The sequence below is a fragment of the Dermacentor albipictus genome, chromosome 4, assembly GCF_038994185.2.
Source record: "Dermacentor albipictus isolate Rhodes 1998 colony chromosome 4, USDA_Dalb.pri_finalv2, whole genome shotgun sequence".
Taxonomy (NCBI): domain Eukaryota; kingdom Metazoa; phylum Arthropoda; class Arachnida; order Ixodida; family Ixodidae; genus Dermacentor; species Dermacentor albipictus.
Window position 1 is genome coordinate 74,296,309 of NC_091824.1, and position 15,727 is coordinate 74,312,035.

At 45.9% G+C, this 15,727-nt stretch overlaps 1 protein-coding gene across 3 annotated transcripts in view; it reads left to right on the top strand.

Annotated features, from left to right (window-relative positions):
* Positions 1-12,341, top strand: part of LOC139059140 (uncharacterized) — a 293,594-nt gene extending 281,253 nt beyond the window's left edge. For all 3 annotated transcript variants that reach the window (XM_070537113.1, XM_070537116.1, XM_070537115.1), the window contains exons 4-5: positions 5,896-6,190; positions 11,866-12,341. In XM_070537113.1, coding sequence (XP_070393214.1) covers positions 5,896-6,190; positions 11,866-12,066 — 496 coding nt within the window. In that variant the 3' untranslated portion in view covers positions 12,067-12,341. The remainder of the gene's footprint in view (positions 1-5,895; positions 6,191-11,865) is intronic.
* Positions 12,342-15,727: the final 3,386 nt, after the last annotated feature.

Here is a 15,727-nt window from a genome sequence, read left to right on the forward strand (position 1 = left end):
GCCATAGCCCTTGCTATACGCGCCGCGGAAGCTAAGGGCCAATCGGCCTACGTGCTGACAGACTCGCAGGACGCCTGCCGCCTCTTCCTTGGGGGGGCTTTACCGGGCTGCGTCTTCCGCATCCTAGGAACGAACCTCACCATGGATCATTGCGTGACCTGGTGCCCGGCGCACACAGGGATAGCGGGGAACGAACGGGCGGACCGCTTGGCTCGAGGCATGACAGGCCGAGCCGCGGGCCACACCGCCCGGGAGAACACCTCGACACCCGGTGCGCCAAGAGAAATCCTCGAGTTACAACGGCTAAGTAGGCGAACCAAAGCCCTTCCTCACCCAGGCCTAGACAGGAGGCAAGCACGGGACTGGCGCCGCCTGCAAACAAACACTTTCCCACATTTATACAGGCTACACAAAATGTACCCAGACAAATACAGAAACACATGCCCGTGGTGCAAAGGAACACCGACATTGGAACACATAACATTCCAGTGCGCGTCACGTCCGGCGGCTGCCACCTCGCCGCTGCTAGACAACACTCTACATAACTGGTCGTGGGAGGCGCGACTCGCGGAAGTGGAATTGGGAAGCCAACTGGCGACCCTTGACCAGGCCCGGCGAGCCGCGGTAACCAGTGGGGCCCTGGAGGAGGGGCTCCACCCACCATAACCAAACAGTCTCTGTTACAATAAACGTTTACTCTCTCTCTCTTTCTGACCAGGAAAACCGGAAATTCCAGCCGTTCGATTCAACCCACATGCGCGGGGGGCTTTTCTTTTCATCCGTCGGGCAGGTGAAAACCGAAGTACCTTGCTTTTGCTCCAAGGAAGATGGAAGGCCTTCCCTTCCATTTTCCCTGAAATTCCGTGACACTTACCCCCGCACTTCGCTGTGCTCTAGATTAACTTGCCTCGCTGAACTAGATATTTTTGTGATGTCTGACTTGGAGGCACTAAGGTTTAACATACTTCATGGGAATCACCAGAAACCTTACATCGACACCATTCTAAAAAAAGAAAATTCCCTGCCTGGCGAAGCAAACCGGAAGCGGCAAAAAGCTTTATCCTAGTCTGCAATCATATCCGTATTCTTTGCGCACTTCCTTCAGTTAGCCGTCAATGCGAGAAGGAAGGGAAAAAATGTGGCGACGTTATTGGAACCTTATCGCGAAATACGGTCTCGTCCTCTCACAGCCACCACATGAAACGCAAATTGCACTGATTTTTAGTGAGCCGCTGCTACAATGACCTCCGAGCGCTGCAGCATTTCGAATGATCAGGCCGAGGTAATTTCCGGGAACAATTTCACTTTTGCCGTTTTTATCCGATGTGTCCCCAACCTACCCTACTGTGCGTACGTTCAGTCGCACCTTGCTATAGAAACAATTAAAATGCTGGTATAAAAACTTATGCAGGTCCCAAGCTCAGACTTGGAATATGTGCTGAAGGAAGCTCTTGTCAAACTTAGTGAAGCCACTCTAGCGATGACAAAACACACAAATACAAGGCTGCTCACCACGGGCGCCACACACGCAACTGATTTATTACAGTAGTTATACTACGAGAGAACAAAATGTTCAGAATAATGTGCATGCGCACCGGTTTATACTGTCAAAGAATATTTAAAAAACATTGATTCCTCTAAGGGATAAAACAGTGCATCCAACATTGGCTGGCCTACTTTAATTCATTCTACAATTTCAGCTGTACCCTGACATATATTTTCTATTTAATTTTTTTTTAACTTCCTGCCGTTTAACCGCCGGCTTCTTGGGCAATCCCCCGTAGTTAATACGCGCCATAATGCAATAAGGAAGCAAGCAAGCAAGAATGACGAAATGTGCATGCAGAAAGAAGTACGACAAATAGGCAAGTACGTTTAAGGCTTCTTCTACACCAGTGCATCTCGTGAAAAGGAATTAGGAAGTTAGAAGGTTATTATGGGAAAGCGGAGTGCGATAAAATGTATCTCGGTGGTTTTTAATTCATTTTTCTTGAAAGGACGTTTTTCCGCATTTGAATCGCAAAATTTGAATACGGAATAATAAATTATGTAAATATAGTAGATAATGATGAAATTAGGGAAATGTAAACAGGGTAATGTTATTGTTTCGCTGATGTAATTATAAATGGCTTACCAAACGTTTTCATTGCTGTAGCCTAGCCGCGATGTCCGCACTTCACGTCATCCTGGCTGAGTTTACGTAGGACAATAAACTACGTAATCAGCCCAAGCGCTCGAGGTGGTATCTCCAAAGGCCCTCTCGTTCAGTGGAGAATTCCCAGCGGGAGACGAAAAAATGAGGCCGACAGACTGCAGCTAACCATAGATGTAGCAGAGATGATATACCGGCGCACCATATATATGTAACTAAGAATTAAATTAATGGTTCGATAGGGGGCAACGGTACGTCCTTAAAGAAAGTTAGAATTGCTGGTTGTGACACGAGGCCTGCCCGAAAAATTACCACATTGCGTGGCACAATGGGACACATCGATTTTTTTTTTCGTTGGCATGCATGGGAAGGCAAGCAGTCTATTTTGTCTGCTTTCTACGACCTCACGGCAACAGAAACGGCTACGAAAACTTTTATGAGTTACTTGCAGAGCCCAGGACTGGATTCGGGACTCAAACTACCCTGTTAGGCAGTTATTGTAAATACACTTTCATTATTTTCCTTTCATCAATCTTCTTTCCTCAGCTTTTTTTGGTTTTGTTCATTTGCCTTCTTGATCTGAGCAGGATATCCGACCACAGCAGAATAGCTCATGCCAGCCTCTCTGCAGTTTCCCTATTATATTATCTCCTCTATCTTCAGGTTCGTGAAGATAGTGACTTTCTTGCATCCCGACTGGCCGCAAAGTTCTCAAAAACTTCATTTCCTTTTTATGTATTTGAAATGAAAATCTGCTAAGCTGTGCTCCGTATCGTGTGCAGGCTGTGCACGCGAATCCTTACTCCAAGTTCAACCGCCCAATGTCCCGGCCAGATCATCTGCAATCCAAGTACCTTAAACATTAAACACCACAGATTCTTGCACACATAAAGCTTTTGCATTGGCTCAAACTAGGCGGGAAGGAATAAAAATTGCAGGGCCTTGAACACCTCTTATAAAGCAATATGTGATCAAAGCCACAGGAATATACGTTTTATGTACAATGCCTCAGAAGTCTACATGACAGATCTGACTAGATTCCTCAGTGTAAATGTTAGGTATAGTGCAGATCGGTGCTATATGCGTAATCTAACGCATGCTACCAGCAGTCTTGAGCATTTACTGACAACGTAATTACATGGCGCCTGCCTCCGTCCGGTTCCCTACACGCCATCCATTAGAAGTGGCTGTAACGGAAGAAAGCAACACGTCTCCGAAAACCACACTTCGCCTGCGAGCGCCCTTTGCCATGAAGGTGATTCCCGGTTTCCCACCACGACTAAAGTCGTCGCCTGTCATATTGTACGCGACGTGTTCTTCAGACTGCCCATGCTTCACACCTATGTCCTTGTTCCGTCGGGAAACGCTGTCCACGTGCTTGCTGGCGAACAGTCCTAAAGCCAGAACAAATGTGGTCAACAGGAAAGCAACGGTCAGCAACAGCCGCAAACTCTTATGCGGACGAGCGAACGGTGACGCTTGGGGACCACCGATGCTGCTGCCGCTCCTCTTGGCGCCAAGATATCGCGCTTTTCTCGTGCTTTCAAGTGGCTTGTAACAACTGAAGAGACGCCTGAATATGCCAGCGCTTGCAGTCAGGTGGTTTCCGTACTGCACCGACACCGAGTCCACCTGAAGAAGCGCGCGAGATAGCCTCCCCGGGCCTCTTTTAGATGAGCTTTCAAGACATGCTAGAGGCGCATTGACATTCTTGAACACTGCACTTCGATGCAGGAGTGGAGAGGAAGATCGCTCATCGGGCGGGACGGAGGCGTCTCCAATACTAATGTGTTGCTGAGGTGTTCGGACTGCGCTGTTTAAATCGGAATCCGCTCCTCGGCGGCGTTGTTCGTCCACGGGAACGCTGGACCGTCTCTCACCGTTGCGCATATTGTGGCGAAGAACCTCCTTCGCGGACAGCGACGAGGGTGGGCGACTCGAGAAGATGCGATTGCCCATTGCATCGGTGGGGTAGGCTGCTTCGAAGAGAGGCTGTCGCCTATTCAAGCAAGTCTCGACGCGATGCATCATGTCGGCCTCGTTAAAAGAGTGCGAGTGCGCCGGCATTCCGTCCAGCTTGGGCAGCGTGTCGGCATCCGAGAAAACCTTCTTGTTCGGTAACGTACGTGGTTCGAGCGCGTCCTGTGCCGAGCAGGGGCTCCACTTCTGATGAAAAGAGTAGGACGATTCCTTTGAGCTGCAGCTCTTTGCAGGTCTTGAGGCCGCCTCGTAATCAGGATGCATTTTCTCTGTTGTCTCGTCCTTCGATCTCATTCCGCGGAATCGTCTCGCGATGGCAGCACTGGCTGTCCCTCTTCTTCTTCGCCATGCTCTACACTTTAGCGGAGTATTAGAAAGGTCGCCTCGCCAGGACGGAAAGGAAGTTTAAATGACTATAGCTATTTTTAGCGCATTTATATGAACGAGTTCTTCCTTCCACACAAAGATAAACGTCATCAATAGTCCTCCTATGCACTTAAGTATTGAGCCGATGGGTACGAAAATTGTGAGATGGATTAATCTTGTATTAATACGTTGTAAAAAAAACCTAAACTCTTTAATGTGTACCTCAAAAGAACTATTGGGCGGAAAAGAAGTAGGGCAAAATAATTTGCTGATTTTATGCTTGATCCTGCCGCCGCATGTTTGGTATTTTCAGGGTCGCAGATATGCACCGTAATTGATGATCATCATCGTAATAACTGTCTTTGAAGTCTTGATGTAGTACTTCTTTACCTTGTTCCTGAGCAATGGCGCTTACCCACTACGGATAAGCGGCTCTCTTTGTCCGTTGCTTCTTTCATTCAAGCCCGTGTGCGTGTTCTGTGTTATTTAATATGACGCTACACCAACTACACCAATAAGAATGGGCCGGGGTGCATTGGCAGGCATTCTGAGATCCTGAACAGCAGGTTGGCATTATCCCTCAAGAGAAAAGTGTGTAACAGCTGTGTCTTACCAGAACTCACCCACGCGGCAGAAACCTGGAGGTTTACAAAAAGGGTTCTACTTAAATTGTGGACGACGCAACGAGCTATGGAAAGAAGAATGATGGGTGTAACGTTAAGGGGGATAAGAAGAGAGCAGATTGGGTGAGGGAACAAACTCGAGTTAGTTACATCTGAGTTGAAATCAGGAAAAAGAAATGGACATGGGCAGGGCATGTAATGAGGAGGGCAGATAACCGATGGTCATTAAGGGTTACGGACTGGATTCCAAGGGAAGCGAAGCGTAGCAGGGGGCGGCAGAAAGGTAAATGGGCGGATGAGATTGAGGGACAACATGGCCACAATTAGCACATAACCGGCGTAGGCGGAGAAGTATGGAGGGGGGGGGGGGTGCCTTTGCCCGGCAGTGGGCGTAGCCAGGCGGGTGACGACAATGATGATGATGATGACGATGATGATGATGGCACCAACTTGCCAAAATGTAAGTTTTGATACATGACGAGCGAACGGCGATGGAGCAAGCGGTTTTGCAATGACGTTGGTGAATGTTATCTGAAATACATTAGGACTTAGAATATCAACCCATATGTGGTGTGAGTTCACGTTGTAATTGCTCGTCTATGGTAACCATCTCATTCTTTGCAAATTCTTCATTGCCGATGTGTAATGTGGATGTTACTACTGGGTTTGGCCATGTTAACATTCTTGTTCTGCATTTCTTTATTAGACCCTCGGGTTTTCTCTCAATTGCTTGTCGTTTACACTTTGCTTGAGTATCGGAAGCGTGTCACGCAGAACCTGCCTACAACTGCTGTTGAGTTCGGGAAGAAGTAGAAGACGACAGACCGACCACCCAAAACGCGAAGGAGAGAGGAAGTCGCCTCAACAGACGTCAGTGATGGCCGCCAGCCCACAGGAGGATAAGATAGCCGAAAAACCGGCTCCTTTGGCCGTTCATGTGGGTGGTGCCCTGGTTCCCGTTGGCGCCGCTCCCGTTGTTCCTGCTCACGTTCCTCCTGCCCGCGACTACGATGACGACCCGGATGATGCCGACGAGGGTCCAGTGAAGCAGCCCAAGCAAGTCGAGCAGGTTGGTTTGCCGCCTCCTTTCCTATTGGAAAATCTGAAATTAGGGTCAAGTGAATATGAGCCTCCAATATGACCGAGCGTTGCTTTAAAGCCTCGGCCTATTTTGCCACTTCGCGGGCGCTTGCTACTGCTGGTATGATCAGCGACGCAGCACTTTTTTGGTGTCAAACGTGGGCTGTCGATGTTCCAGCCTGTTTCGGGGTGAAATCCACTTAAAGCTTGGGCGCCGCAAACAAGCTGAATGAGTCGGCGTACGAACTTGTTGCGTCAAAAGGAACAGAAGCTAGCCCTGCAATCAGAAAATGTGGAGGTGTGCAAGGGTTTGGGTAGAAAATATTAATCCATAAATAAAAATAAATAACAGAACTGTTTTGCATAGTTTGACTCGAATAGAGTTTGGTGGACTGAATCTGACTTCAAATATTAGACGTGACCAACTAAATCATATCTGCAATTTATACGTCGTGCTCATTAATATACGATCGACAACATCATGATTCCGCTTGCAAAATGAAATCTGTTACTTGTGTGACATCGCAACACCTTTATTTGAGATTTCTATTCAAGTTTTCGTCTAGCTGTCAACTAGCAAAGCGATCCCGCCCGATTCCCAGTAGAGGAAGGGCGCCAAAAAGAGCAGATAATAATACTGTGCTGAGCTAGACACTTATCTTTAGGTAAATTAGCATATCTTCGTGAGCAAGACAGCAGAGGTAAAGAAACGGTAATTAGTATGTCATTGCATTGCACTTTCGCGGCTGGTGAAGTGGGATTTGTCGCCCGCAACTTTGTTATTACCTTCGTTCGCTACTATGCGACCATTTACGTCAAGTGTAAGAACATTTATCCTATTTTTTCTGCCTCAAATTACCAATGAAGCTCCCTCCCACAACTCACATTACGGCGAAAAATATCGAAAGTAGAAGGCAATCTTTCCAACGTACATTAGTCGTCGGCACAGGAAGTGGTTCTTTTCGGGATATAACGAGAACTGACGCAGAAGCGCATAGAATAGCGGCCGGCACATAAAGGAGCCGGGCAAGATGCAGGCAGAGGCATCGCTACGCAATTTTCTTCAGTGCATTTGGAGCAGCTGGCGTTGTTCTGCGATAACACGCTTGGATGGCTCGCAGTGGACGCTGGATTGGATCCTTTTGCCCAGTTGGATTGTTTTCATTTTGCTCTTCAGCTTATATGTGTAATGTTTATTAAGTGTGCATGTGTTCGCATATGTGTGCGTGCGTGAATGTATGCGTGCGGGCACGCATACACAAAAGCATGCATGTGTATGAGAAAATGTGACATGCTCAAGTACTTAGCAAACTGTTGGCGGGGCTAGAGCTTGTAATTCATATTTGTGCGAGAACAGCACGAAGGCGATACAAAGACGAGAACGAGACAACAAACACTGAATTCCAATTGAAGACTTAGTGGAAGGTGTTCATAAGCGCCACCCATTCCTTTGAACAGAGTGCCGTAATTTGCAAGTATAGGGACGACCAGAGACGCAAGTTAGCGAAGCTGCACAACTTGCTGGGGAAAAGAATGCATGCGTCAGTAAGCCATCGGTGGCCCTACCTGACGTTGTACTGCTATTCCCGCAAGCAGGCAGCAAAGGATTGTGACTGCATCGTATTTCAGTGTTTTATTCGCGCAGGGTTTTGATATCACTGTGTACACATGTATAATTTTTGCATACCTGCCAATAAATCTTCAGTTAGAAGGAAGCAGTTGTCCTCCTCTTGTTCACGTCCTTTTGTGGCCTTTGCGCTACCCACGTACAGCCATGAACAGGAAAACACGTAAGAAGAGCCACATAAAAAGAAATGCCCAAAATATTTGTCACTGGCATAGCGTCAGCCACACCGTCTGTGTAATTTTGTTGGTTCGACAGGTTTTCAACACATAGCGCATTCGAAGTACCTGTGGATCGGTTAAGAGCAGCAGTTTCAGGAGCGGTCGCGCATTTGAGCGAGCACCACCCCTACGTTTCTCAAAATGTCCTTATACGTGTAGGCAGCGGCTTTGATACTCTCGGTAAGTATTGTGCCATCATAAAAAGAAGGTGATTTGTTTCGTCGTAGCTGAAACCGGTATATGCATTCCTATCGACGCTTCACTGCTTAGTTCACTGACTGGGCGCAGCTGCCACATCATACCTCACTGTATCCTAGTGGAACCTTGCAGCAATGACTTAACTTCGCGTTTGCTGAGACGAGCTAACGAAAGAAAATGTGCCGGATTCCTGAGTACGTTCGAAATGTTGTTACACACATTCCATTACATATTAGGTGTGGTATAGCCTCAAGGGCGAGCTCGTCAAAACATAGAAAGACGAAATGAAGTTGGAAGGGGGGCAGCTAGGCCCCCAGGACACGGTCTCAACGTTCGCGAGAGGTCTCGGTGTAACATAAGCACAGGCGAAGGTCGCATCAATTGAATTTCCGGGATCCACTATTTCTGTAAGAGTGAGCGCAAACATGTCCGTTATTGTAGCGAGAACGCAAATGCTGCTGAGCGTGGCACAGGGCACAATGAAGAAATTCTTTCGTTGCCTATTACGTGCATTTTTAGCAACTAATTTGTTTTTATACCGAACTTTCCCTTACCAGACCATTATACAACTACTATCTTTGTGTCTACTATGGGTGCTTTACTATTTTCGTATGTCATATTCTTTAAAAACGATGACCAACGTTGCGCTAATTGAAAGATATTTTCTCTAGATGTTATGGCACGAAAAATTTACGAGGACATAATATGAACACCACAAGCGGTACATTTCATATGTCCTCATTTTAAGTGACTTGGTATCTTCGTCTTTTTTGCGCCGCACCATCTAGTAACAAGGCAATGACAGCGCGAGGTTATAGTGACATATGCACAGTAAACATAAATGTTTACCGGCCATTGAATCCGAGGAAAAGCTAAATATTTTCACAGCCGGGGAACGCAGCCTGTACGATATTAAGTATTCCTTGCCCGCACTTTTATATGTAAAAAAGAAACATGCTGTTCTATAGTTGTATTGTCGCAATAGTCACAACCATCTCGGATTTTCAATGGTTTCTCATGTACAACGATCCCTAAACTTTTGTGGTCGAGTGCACGCATTTCAAATCCCAGTGCCTTAAGAAACATGACTGTTTGTTGAAGGGTAAAGATGAGAACCGCGAATTTGAGACGCAAATGGCCAAAAACAGATGCGTGCCCGAGTTGCTGATGGCGATTTATTTCTTTATTTATTTATTCAATACTGCAAACCTTGTACGGATCCAAGTAGGGTGGGTTAAATGTCAACAAAACAATAATAACAAAGTTAAAAACATCAAAGCGTGGCGAAAGGCAATAAAGAATCATTCCAGTTAGTTACAGTGCGAGGAAAAAATCAAAATTTGAATAAATCTGTTCGCGCAAAATACGGCGTCATGGAATTAGGATGATGGTGGCGTTTATGCCTCGATGTTTAAAGCGAATTATATGGAGAAGGGTTAATAGCTAGATCTTGATTCCAAGGCAAGAAAATAAATTGCAAACGTAAATTTTTCCTTCGTTGTTCAATACATTGGATACCATTAATCTGCATTAATTCAGAGGGTGAGTCATACGGTGAAACTATACCGTAAATAAACTTTACAGCTTTTCTCTGTACCTTTTCTAGGCGGGTGATATTGTGTTTATTAAACGGGTCCCAGACAACGAATGCATATTCAAGTTTCGGTCTAATTAGTGAACTGTATGCAAGTAATATTGCGCTAGGGGGAGAATTTCTAAGCTTATGTCTTAAAAAGTATGGCTTACGGAATGCGAAAGAGCAGATGTTATCTATGTTTACATTCTATGATTAAGTATTAGTAAGTGTGACACCCAAATACTTATATTTAGCCTCTTCCAGCAAACGTGACGAACCTAGCCTGTAGTTAAAAGATAGCGGAGCTTTTTTGCGAGAGTAGCGAAGAACAGTGGTCTTATCACTGCTATGTTTTATGTCGCACGTTTCACATCGTTCAAAAATCTTAGCAAGAGAGGAGTTAAGATGTATTTGGTCGTTAATTGAAGGCATTCCGTGAAAAAACGCACAATCATCCACAAACAACCTGATTTGGCCATTCGGATCAAGTTCAGTGTCATTAATATGTAATGATCAAGTTCATGTCATTAATATGTAATAAAAACAATAATGGCCTCAGCACACTTCCTTGGGGCAGGCCAGGGCCAACCGGAAGGCAACCTGATTGTCGCTCATTAACTACTACAAATGGGTAGCGATTGGTTAAATAGTTTTATATATATATATGAATAAAATTTCCTGGAGGCCAGTGCGTCTGAGGTTTAATATTAGTTTGTCATGGGGAACTTTATTGAAAGCTTTACTGAAGTCGAGAAATATTGCATCAGTCCGACCGTTCTTATCAAGACGTCAAGCGAGTGAATGTATTACTGTCACTAGTTGTGTAATTGTTCAGTATCCTTTTCTCAACCCGTGCTGGAAATTAGAGAGGACTGCGTGTGCATCTAAAAATTCATTAATCTTGTTGGAAATAATATGTTCGATTAGTTTACAACATGATGATGTAAGTGATATTGGACGGTCATTTTGTTATAATGCGCGGTCAACTTTCTTGTGTATTGGTACAGCCCTGGCTATCTTCCAGTCACTCGGTAATTGTTCATGAAGTAATGAAATACGAAGTATAATAACTAGAAACTTTGCAACAGATTCAGCATATCTCTCAAGAATTACGTTAGGAAGGTTGTCGGGGCCACATGATGATTTCGTTTTTTAAATTTAGTAACATAGAAACTACGCCAGGGTATGAAATAAAATTTACATCACAGGGGTGAAACACTGCGTCATTGGATGGACAAGCACCGGATTTAGAAAACACACTGTGAAAGTAGTAATTGAAGTGGTGCACAATATCCCCGTGATCGGTAACCACAGAACCATCAACCAAAATTTGTGACACCGGTTTCTTTTTTTTTTCGCTTATAAAATTCCAAAACTTTTTTGGTTCCTCTACAATGAAATTTGGCAGCACTGTATTAAAATAATGTTCTAAGAGTTTACTGCGCGTGCAAGACCTTCTTTTCAATCCTTTAAGTTGCCTAAATGCAAGCGCTGTTTCTTTAACCTTTTTATCTTTCGCTTTAAGTGGATTATTCCACGCATCATTCACGGCGTTTGTCTACGAACAAATTCACGTTTGTTTGGCACAAACTTATCAATACTCTATCTACCTCAACATGGGGTCCTACCAAAGATTCTCTACGCTTTTCACCGTAGGTGGCCTTGTAGTTGAGCATTTTTCCGTAGATGTGGGAGACAAGTTGAATGTGGCGGGGAAGCCCGCCGGCGAAACAGCTACAATTGCGATTTCGGCCAGTCGTTTTGTGTCTTACGGAACCACATAGCCTAAAAAATGGGTTGGCCCCAAACCGCTGCATGTTCCAACTATCAGCTGTTTGGAATACGACATGCGCTGACCAAGCTTCTATCTTGGCCATGCTCGTGTTTCCGCCAGGACGCTGGCTTCCCTCAGTGCGGACGTCGCGGTACGCCGAGCTTTTGTATACTTAGGAGCAATGTCGGCAAGCACAGGAGGGCGTCTTCGCACATCCCCGATATATGACGAGTTCGTCTCTGTCTCTCTCTCTCTCTCTCGGCCAACGCAGGCTACGGAGTACGGCACGAGCCTGACGCTCATCTTCGTCTTAGCGGTCGTCGCCATCACCTTGGCTGCCGTGATCACCTTCTACGCGATAGAGCCGAACATGCCTGGACAGACGGCGCCACCGTTCTCAACCTTGACGCCCTTGAACTCTTTAAATGCGACCAACGACACCCAAGATGGGAACGTCGACGGCAGCATCTGAAATGCCTACGCCAGCGGCGTTCGAATTGAAAGCGCTGCCCTTGATAAAAAAAAAAGACAGAGTACTGCTAGCGCATATCCGGCACTCAATTTGACCCTTGCATGATTTGTGTATTTCTGTTTTTAATATTTTGTAACGCTGGGCGTTAGAACTTATACTCTTGCTGTGGCTGTAAACCGTACTCTTAATATTGTGGTAGCGGTGCGTAGGTTATTATATTTTATTTTATTACAGCGTGAACTTTGTTGATTATTAAAGTCATATAATATCTCGCATTTAAACAGTAATTTGCGCATGCTGGATATCCCTTTACTGACTAGCACGCAATCACGTGGGTTGAATGCGTTACAATTTCGGTAGTTTACTGCCTTAAGAAGAAAATGTTTCCAATCAGCTGACATGGCAATAAAAAAATTAGGTTATTGTTGGTGCTCCATTTTCCAAGGTAATGTCACTTGCTTAGCATAATCAACGAAAATGTTCTCGGAGCATTAATTTTGAAGTCCTATTGGACCCATAGGGTTTCTCCACAATGTTTCTACATCTCCTACCAAGATATATCTTAATTCATACTATAAAAAAAGTTTGCACCTATTGGAGCGTATTTTCTACTTAAACAATAATCACTTCTCCTGAATGCCTTTTGTTCGTTCGACGCTGCGCGCCCGCTACTTCAAAATGACCAACGGAAAATGCGTTGTCAGCATGAGAAAGCATTCCTGGCGGGAAAGTAGCGAGCGCAAAGCTTTCAAGAAAAGTAACGCGCGCAAGGCAGACGGCAGTTATTGTTCAGCGACAATATACGCCCCAAAGGAGGTAATATTCTTTACAGTTATTTGTTTGGACACTAGATACGTCCTAGGGAGTGCAAGCTTTTTTTCAGAGAGCAAGCTTCATTGTACTGGTTATTCTAGCAACCTCACATATGACCTTCAAGAAATACAGGGGATGTTACAATACGATAGTCGTTTTACAGTAGCCGTAACAAATACAACTACTTTAATAATACGTGCGTCGGATATCAAATGTTTTCTTGCATCTAAAAATAGGCAACAGAATAGGACGATGCATGGAGACAACAGCTGGAAAATAAATCTTATTTTAAGCAGCTTCCGGCTCGTGGCCCGCATGCATAGCCCTATTTCACAATGGGGAGGTCCCTAAAAAATTAATTATGTGGTATACGTGCCAAAACAACGATTTCATTATGAGGCACGCCGTAGTGGGGGCACCCCGGAATAATTTTGTCCAGCAGGGATTCTTTAATGTGCACGTAAATCTGAATACACGGGGGTTTTCTCATTTCGCCGTCACCGAAATGCGGCAGCCGTAACCGAGATAAACGCACAGGTTCCAGTAACGGTAGTGAACCTCCAGATTAGTCATTACTGAAATATGTGAGGAGAAAAGTGATACGCACTGAGCAGCCCCTAGCCAATGTCTGTGCTAAGAAGCACCATTTCAATGAACCCTTTGAACTGGCCTAGCTACTATTACAGCCAAACTAGTGTTTGCATTCGCAAAGCTCAAGATTATTTTTATCATTGTTTTATTTCAGATATTGAGGCATGTACTTATCCTCTTCTCGGGGCTATGATTTACCCGCTAAGAACTGCGACGCGCCTGCGAAATTTGGAACTTACTCGAAATTTCTCGTTGGGTCTTTCTGCGGCGTGTCAGGATTGGGGGCTCAATCCCATCGTCCGTGGTCCTTTGCCAAGATTGGAGTACGGCATGAATTCGAAGGTAGCTGGCCCATGCCGTCGTCCAACTTATTTACGCTGAGATCGTTGATGAAGTGAAGAACTGCTTCTCATCGAGAACGAGGAAAAGGGTTTATTTACAGAAATTAACTCAGTCTAACATGACTGCTTGAGAAAAAGAGTATTAGTCCAACAGGACTGCATGAGAGAAGTGAACCAGTCTAACATGACTGCTCAAGAGAAGTGTGTCCTCAGCATTCGCACAACCACAGTTTTTATACACTCGATCCGCCGTTCCTACGACGCGGCGACTGTTCGTTTACACATCACCAACTCGCAGCTGCTCTGAAGATCAGTTTACGTACACAAAGGCAACCGCGCTCTGTACACAGAGGCAACCGCGCGGGGTGCCGTTCCGGGAAACTATCGTTGCCGATCGAGCGTCGCTCGTTGTTCCGTACCACTCCGAACCGTGAGAAGCACAAAAATACGTCGTCCCCACGGCGGCTTGTCCAGGCGTGTCAAATCAGCTCCGCGTTGGGGAACTCTGGAATCATTGTCCACGCACCGAACTCGTCCCGTCACAATGTCGAAGGGGCTGGAGGAAGGCGGCGGATTCCAGCGCAAAGGCCGCTTCTTTGAACGCCTCCCAGCTGCGGCGACGGAGAGGGAGAGGTGCGCGTCTTGCACCCCTTGTCGTAATCGGGTGGCAAGGTGGCAATCTTGTTGCGCAACTCGCCATTCTTGACAGCGCCTCCATGGCCCGAAAAGTCTCGACTGTCTAGCGCTGACAACCGCTAGGCAGGAAGAGAACGGCTGTTGGTCAGGGGGGGGGGGATTGATGTCTTGGCTCGCAGCGACCACTTGTGCATTGATGTCACCGCCCCAAAACATTCAACAAGGACAGGCAACTGCAAAATGAACCCCACAACACGGCTCTGCGCCGAGATGACGTGCATTGGCTCTCACTTTAGACTCGCTAGGCTTCAAAAAAAACAACAACATAAGTGCAGAAGCAAACAAAAAATGCTGCATTTCGCTATGCCAATTTCTGAAGCAAATTCCTGCTGACACATTCAGCAAATAATGGAGGGAATCCTGCTAAATGAGAGGGGATCTTCTTCGCTTAATAAAAGTTAACACTAGTAACCCTTAAATTTAGGCGGGACCCTCAAACGCAGAATTCAAATTAGCCTGCTCAAACCATCCGCATTGCTATGCAACTTTCCCTTCTTATATCTAACGGAGAAGTTGTACTCTTGGAGAGTGAGGCTCCACCGGAGCAAGCGGCCGTTTTTGTGTGACATTTGACTGAGCCACGTCAGAGGACAGTGGTCGGTCTCGAAGATGAACTTCGCTCCGTACAAGTAACACGACAACTTCTGGGCGGCCCAAACCAAACAAGCGCATTCCTTCTCTGAAGCGCTGTAGGCTTCCTCTCTTACATTTAGTTTACGGCTGGCGTAGAGGATAGGATGCTCCTCGTTATCGTCGCCGACCTGACTAAGTACCACGCCCATACCTCTGTCGCTTGCGTCGCATTGAACTATGAATTCCTTTGTGTAGTCTGGCGCGCGAAGCACAGGGCGAGAAACCAATAGCGTTTTCAAACTTTGGAAAGCGTTCTCTTTGTCCTTATCCCAGTGTACGTTACTCGGTGCTCCCTTTCGGAGGGCGTCTGTTAATGGACTTGCCAATTGCGAGTAATTCGGAATGTACCGTTGATAGTACCCCACAAGTCCCAAAAATGAACGAAGGTCTGTTTTCGTGCGCGGCTGAGAAAAATCTCCAATCGTCGCTATTTTCAGCTCAGCCGGCCGTCTGATGTCCTGACCGACAACATGGCCCAGATAAGTAACCTGTGAACAACCAAACCTACACTTTTCCGCTTTCATCGTTAAGCCGGCTTCAAACGTACGAAGCCTCGCATTCTTGTCGTAATAGACTTTGGCGTTCTT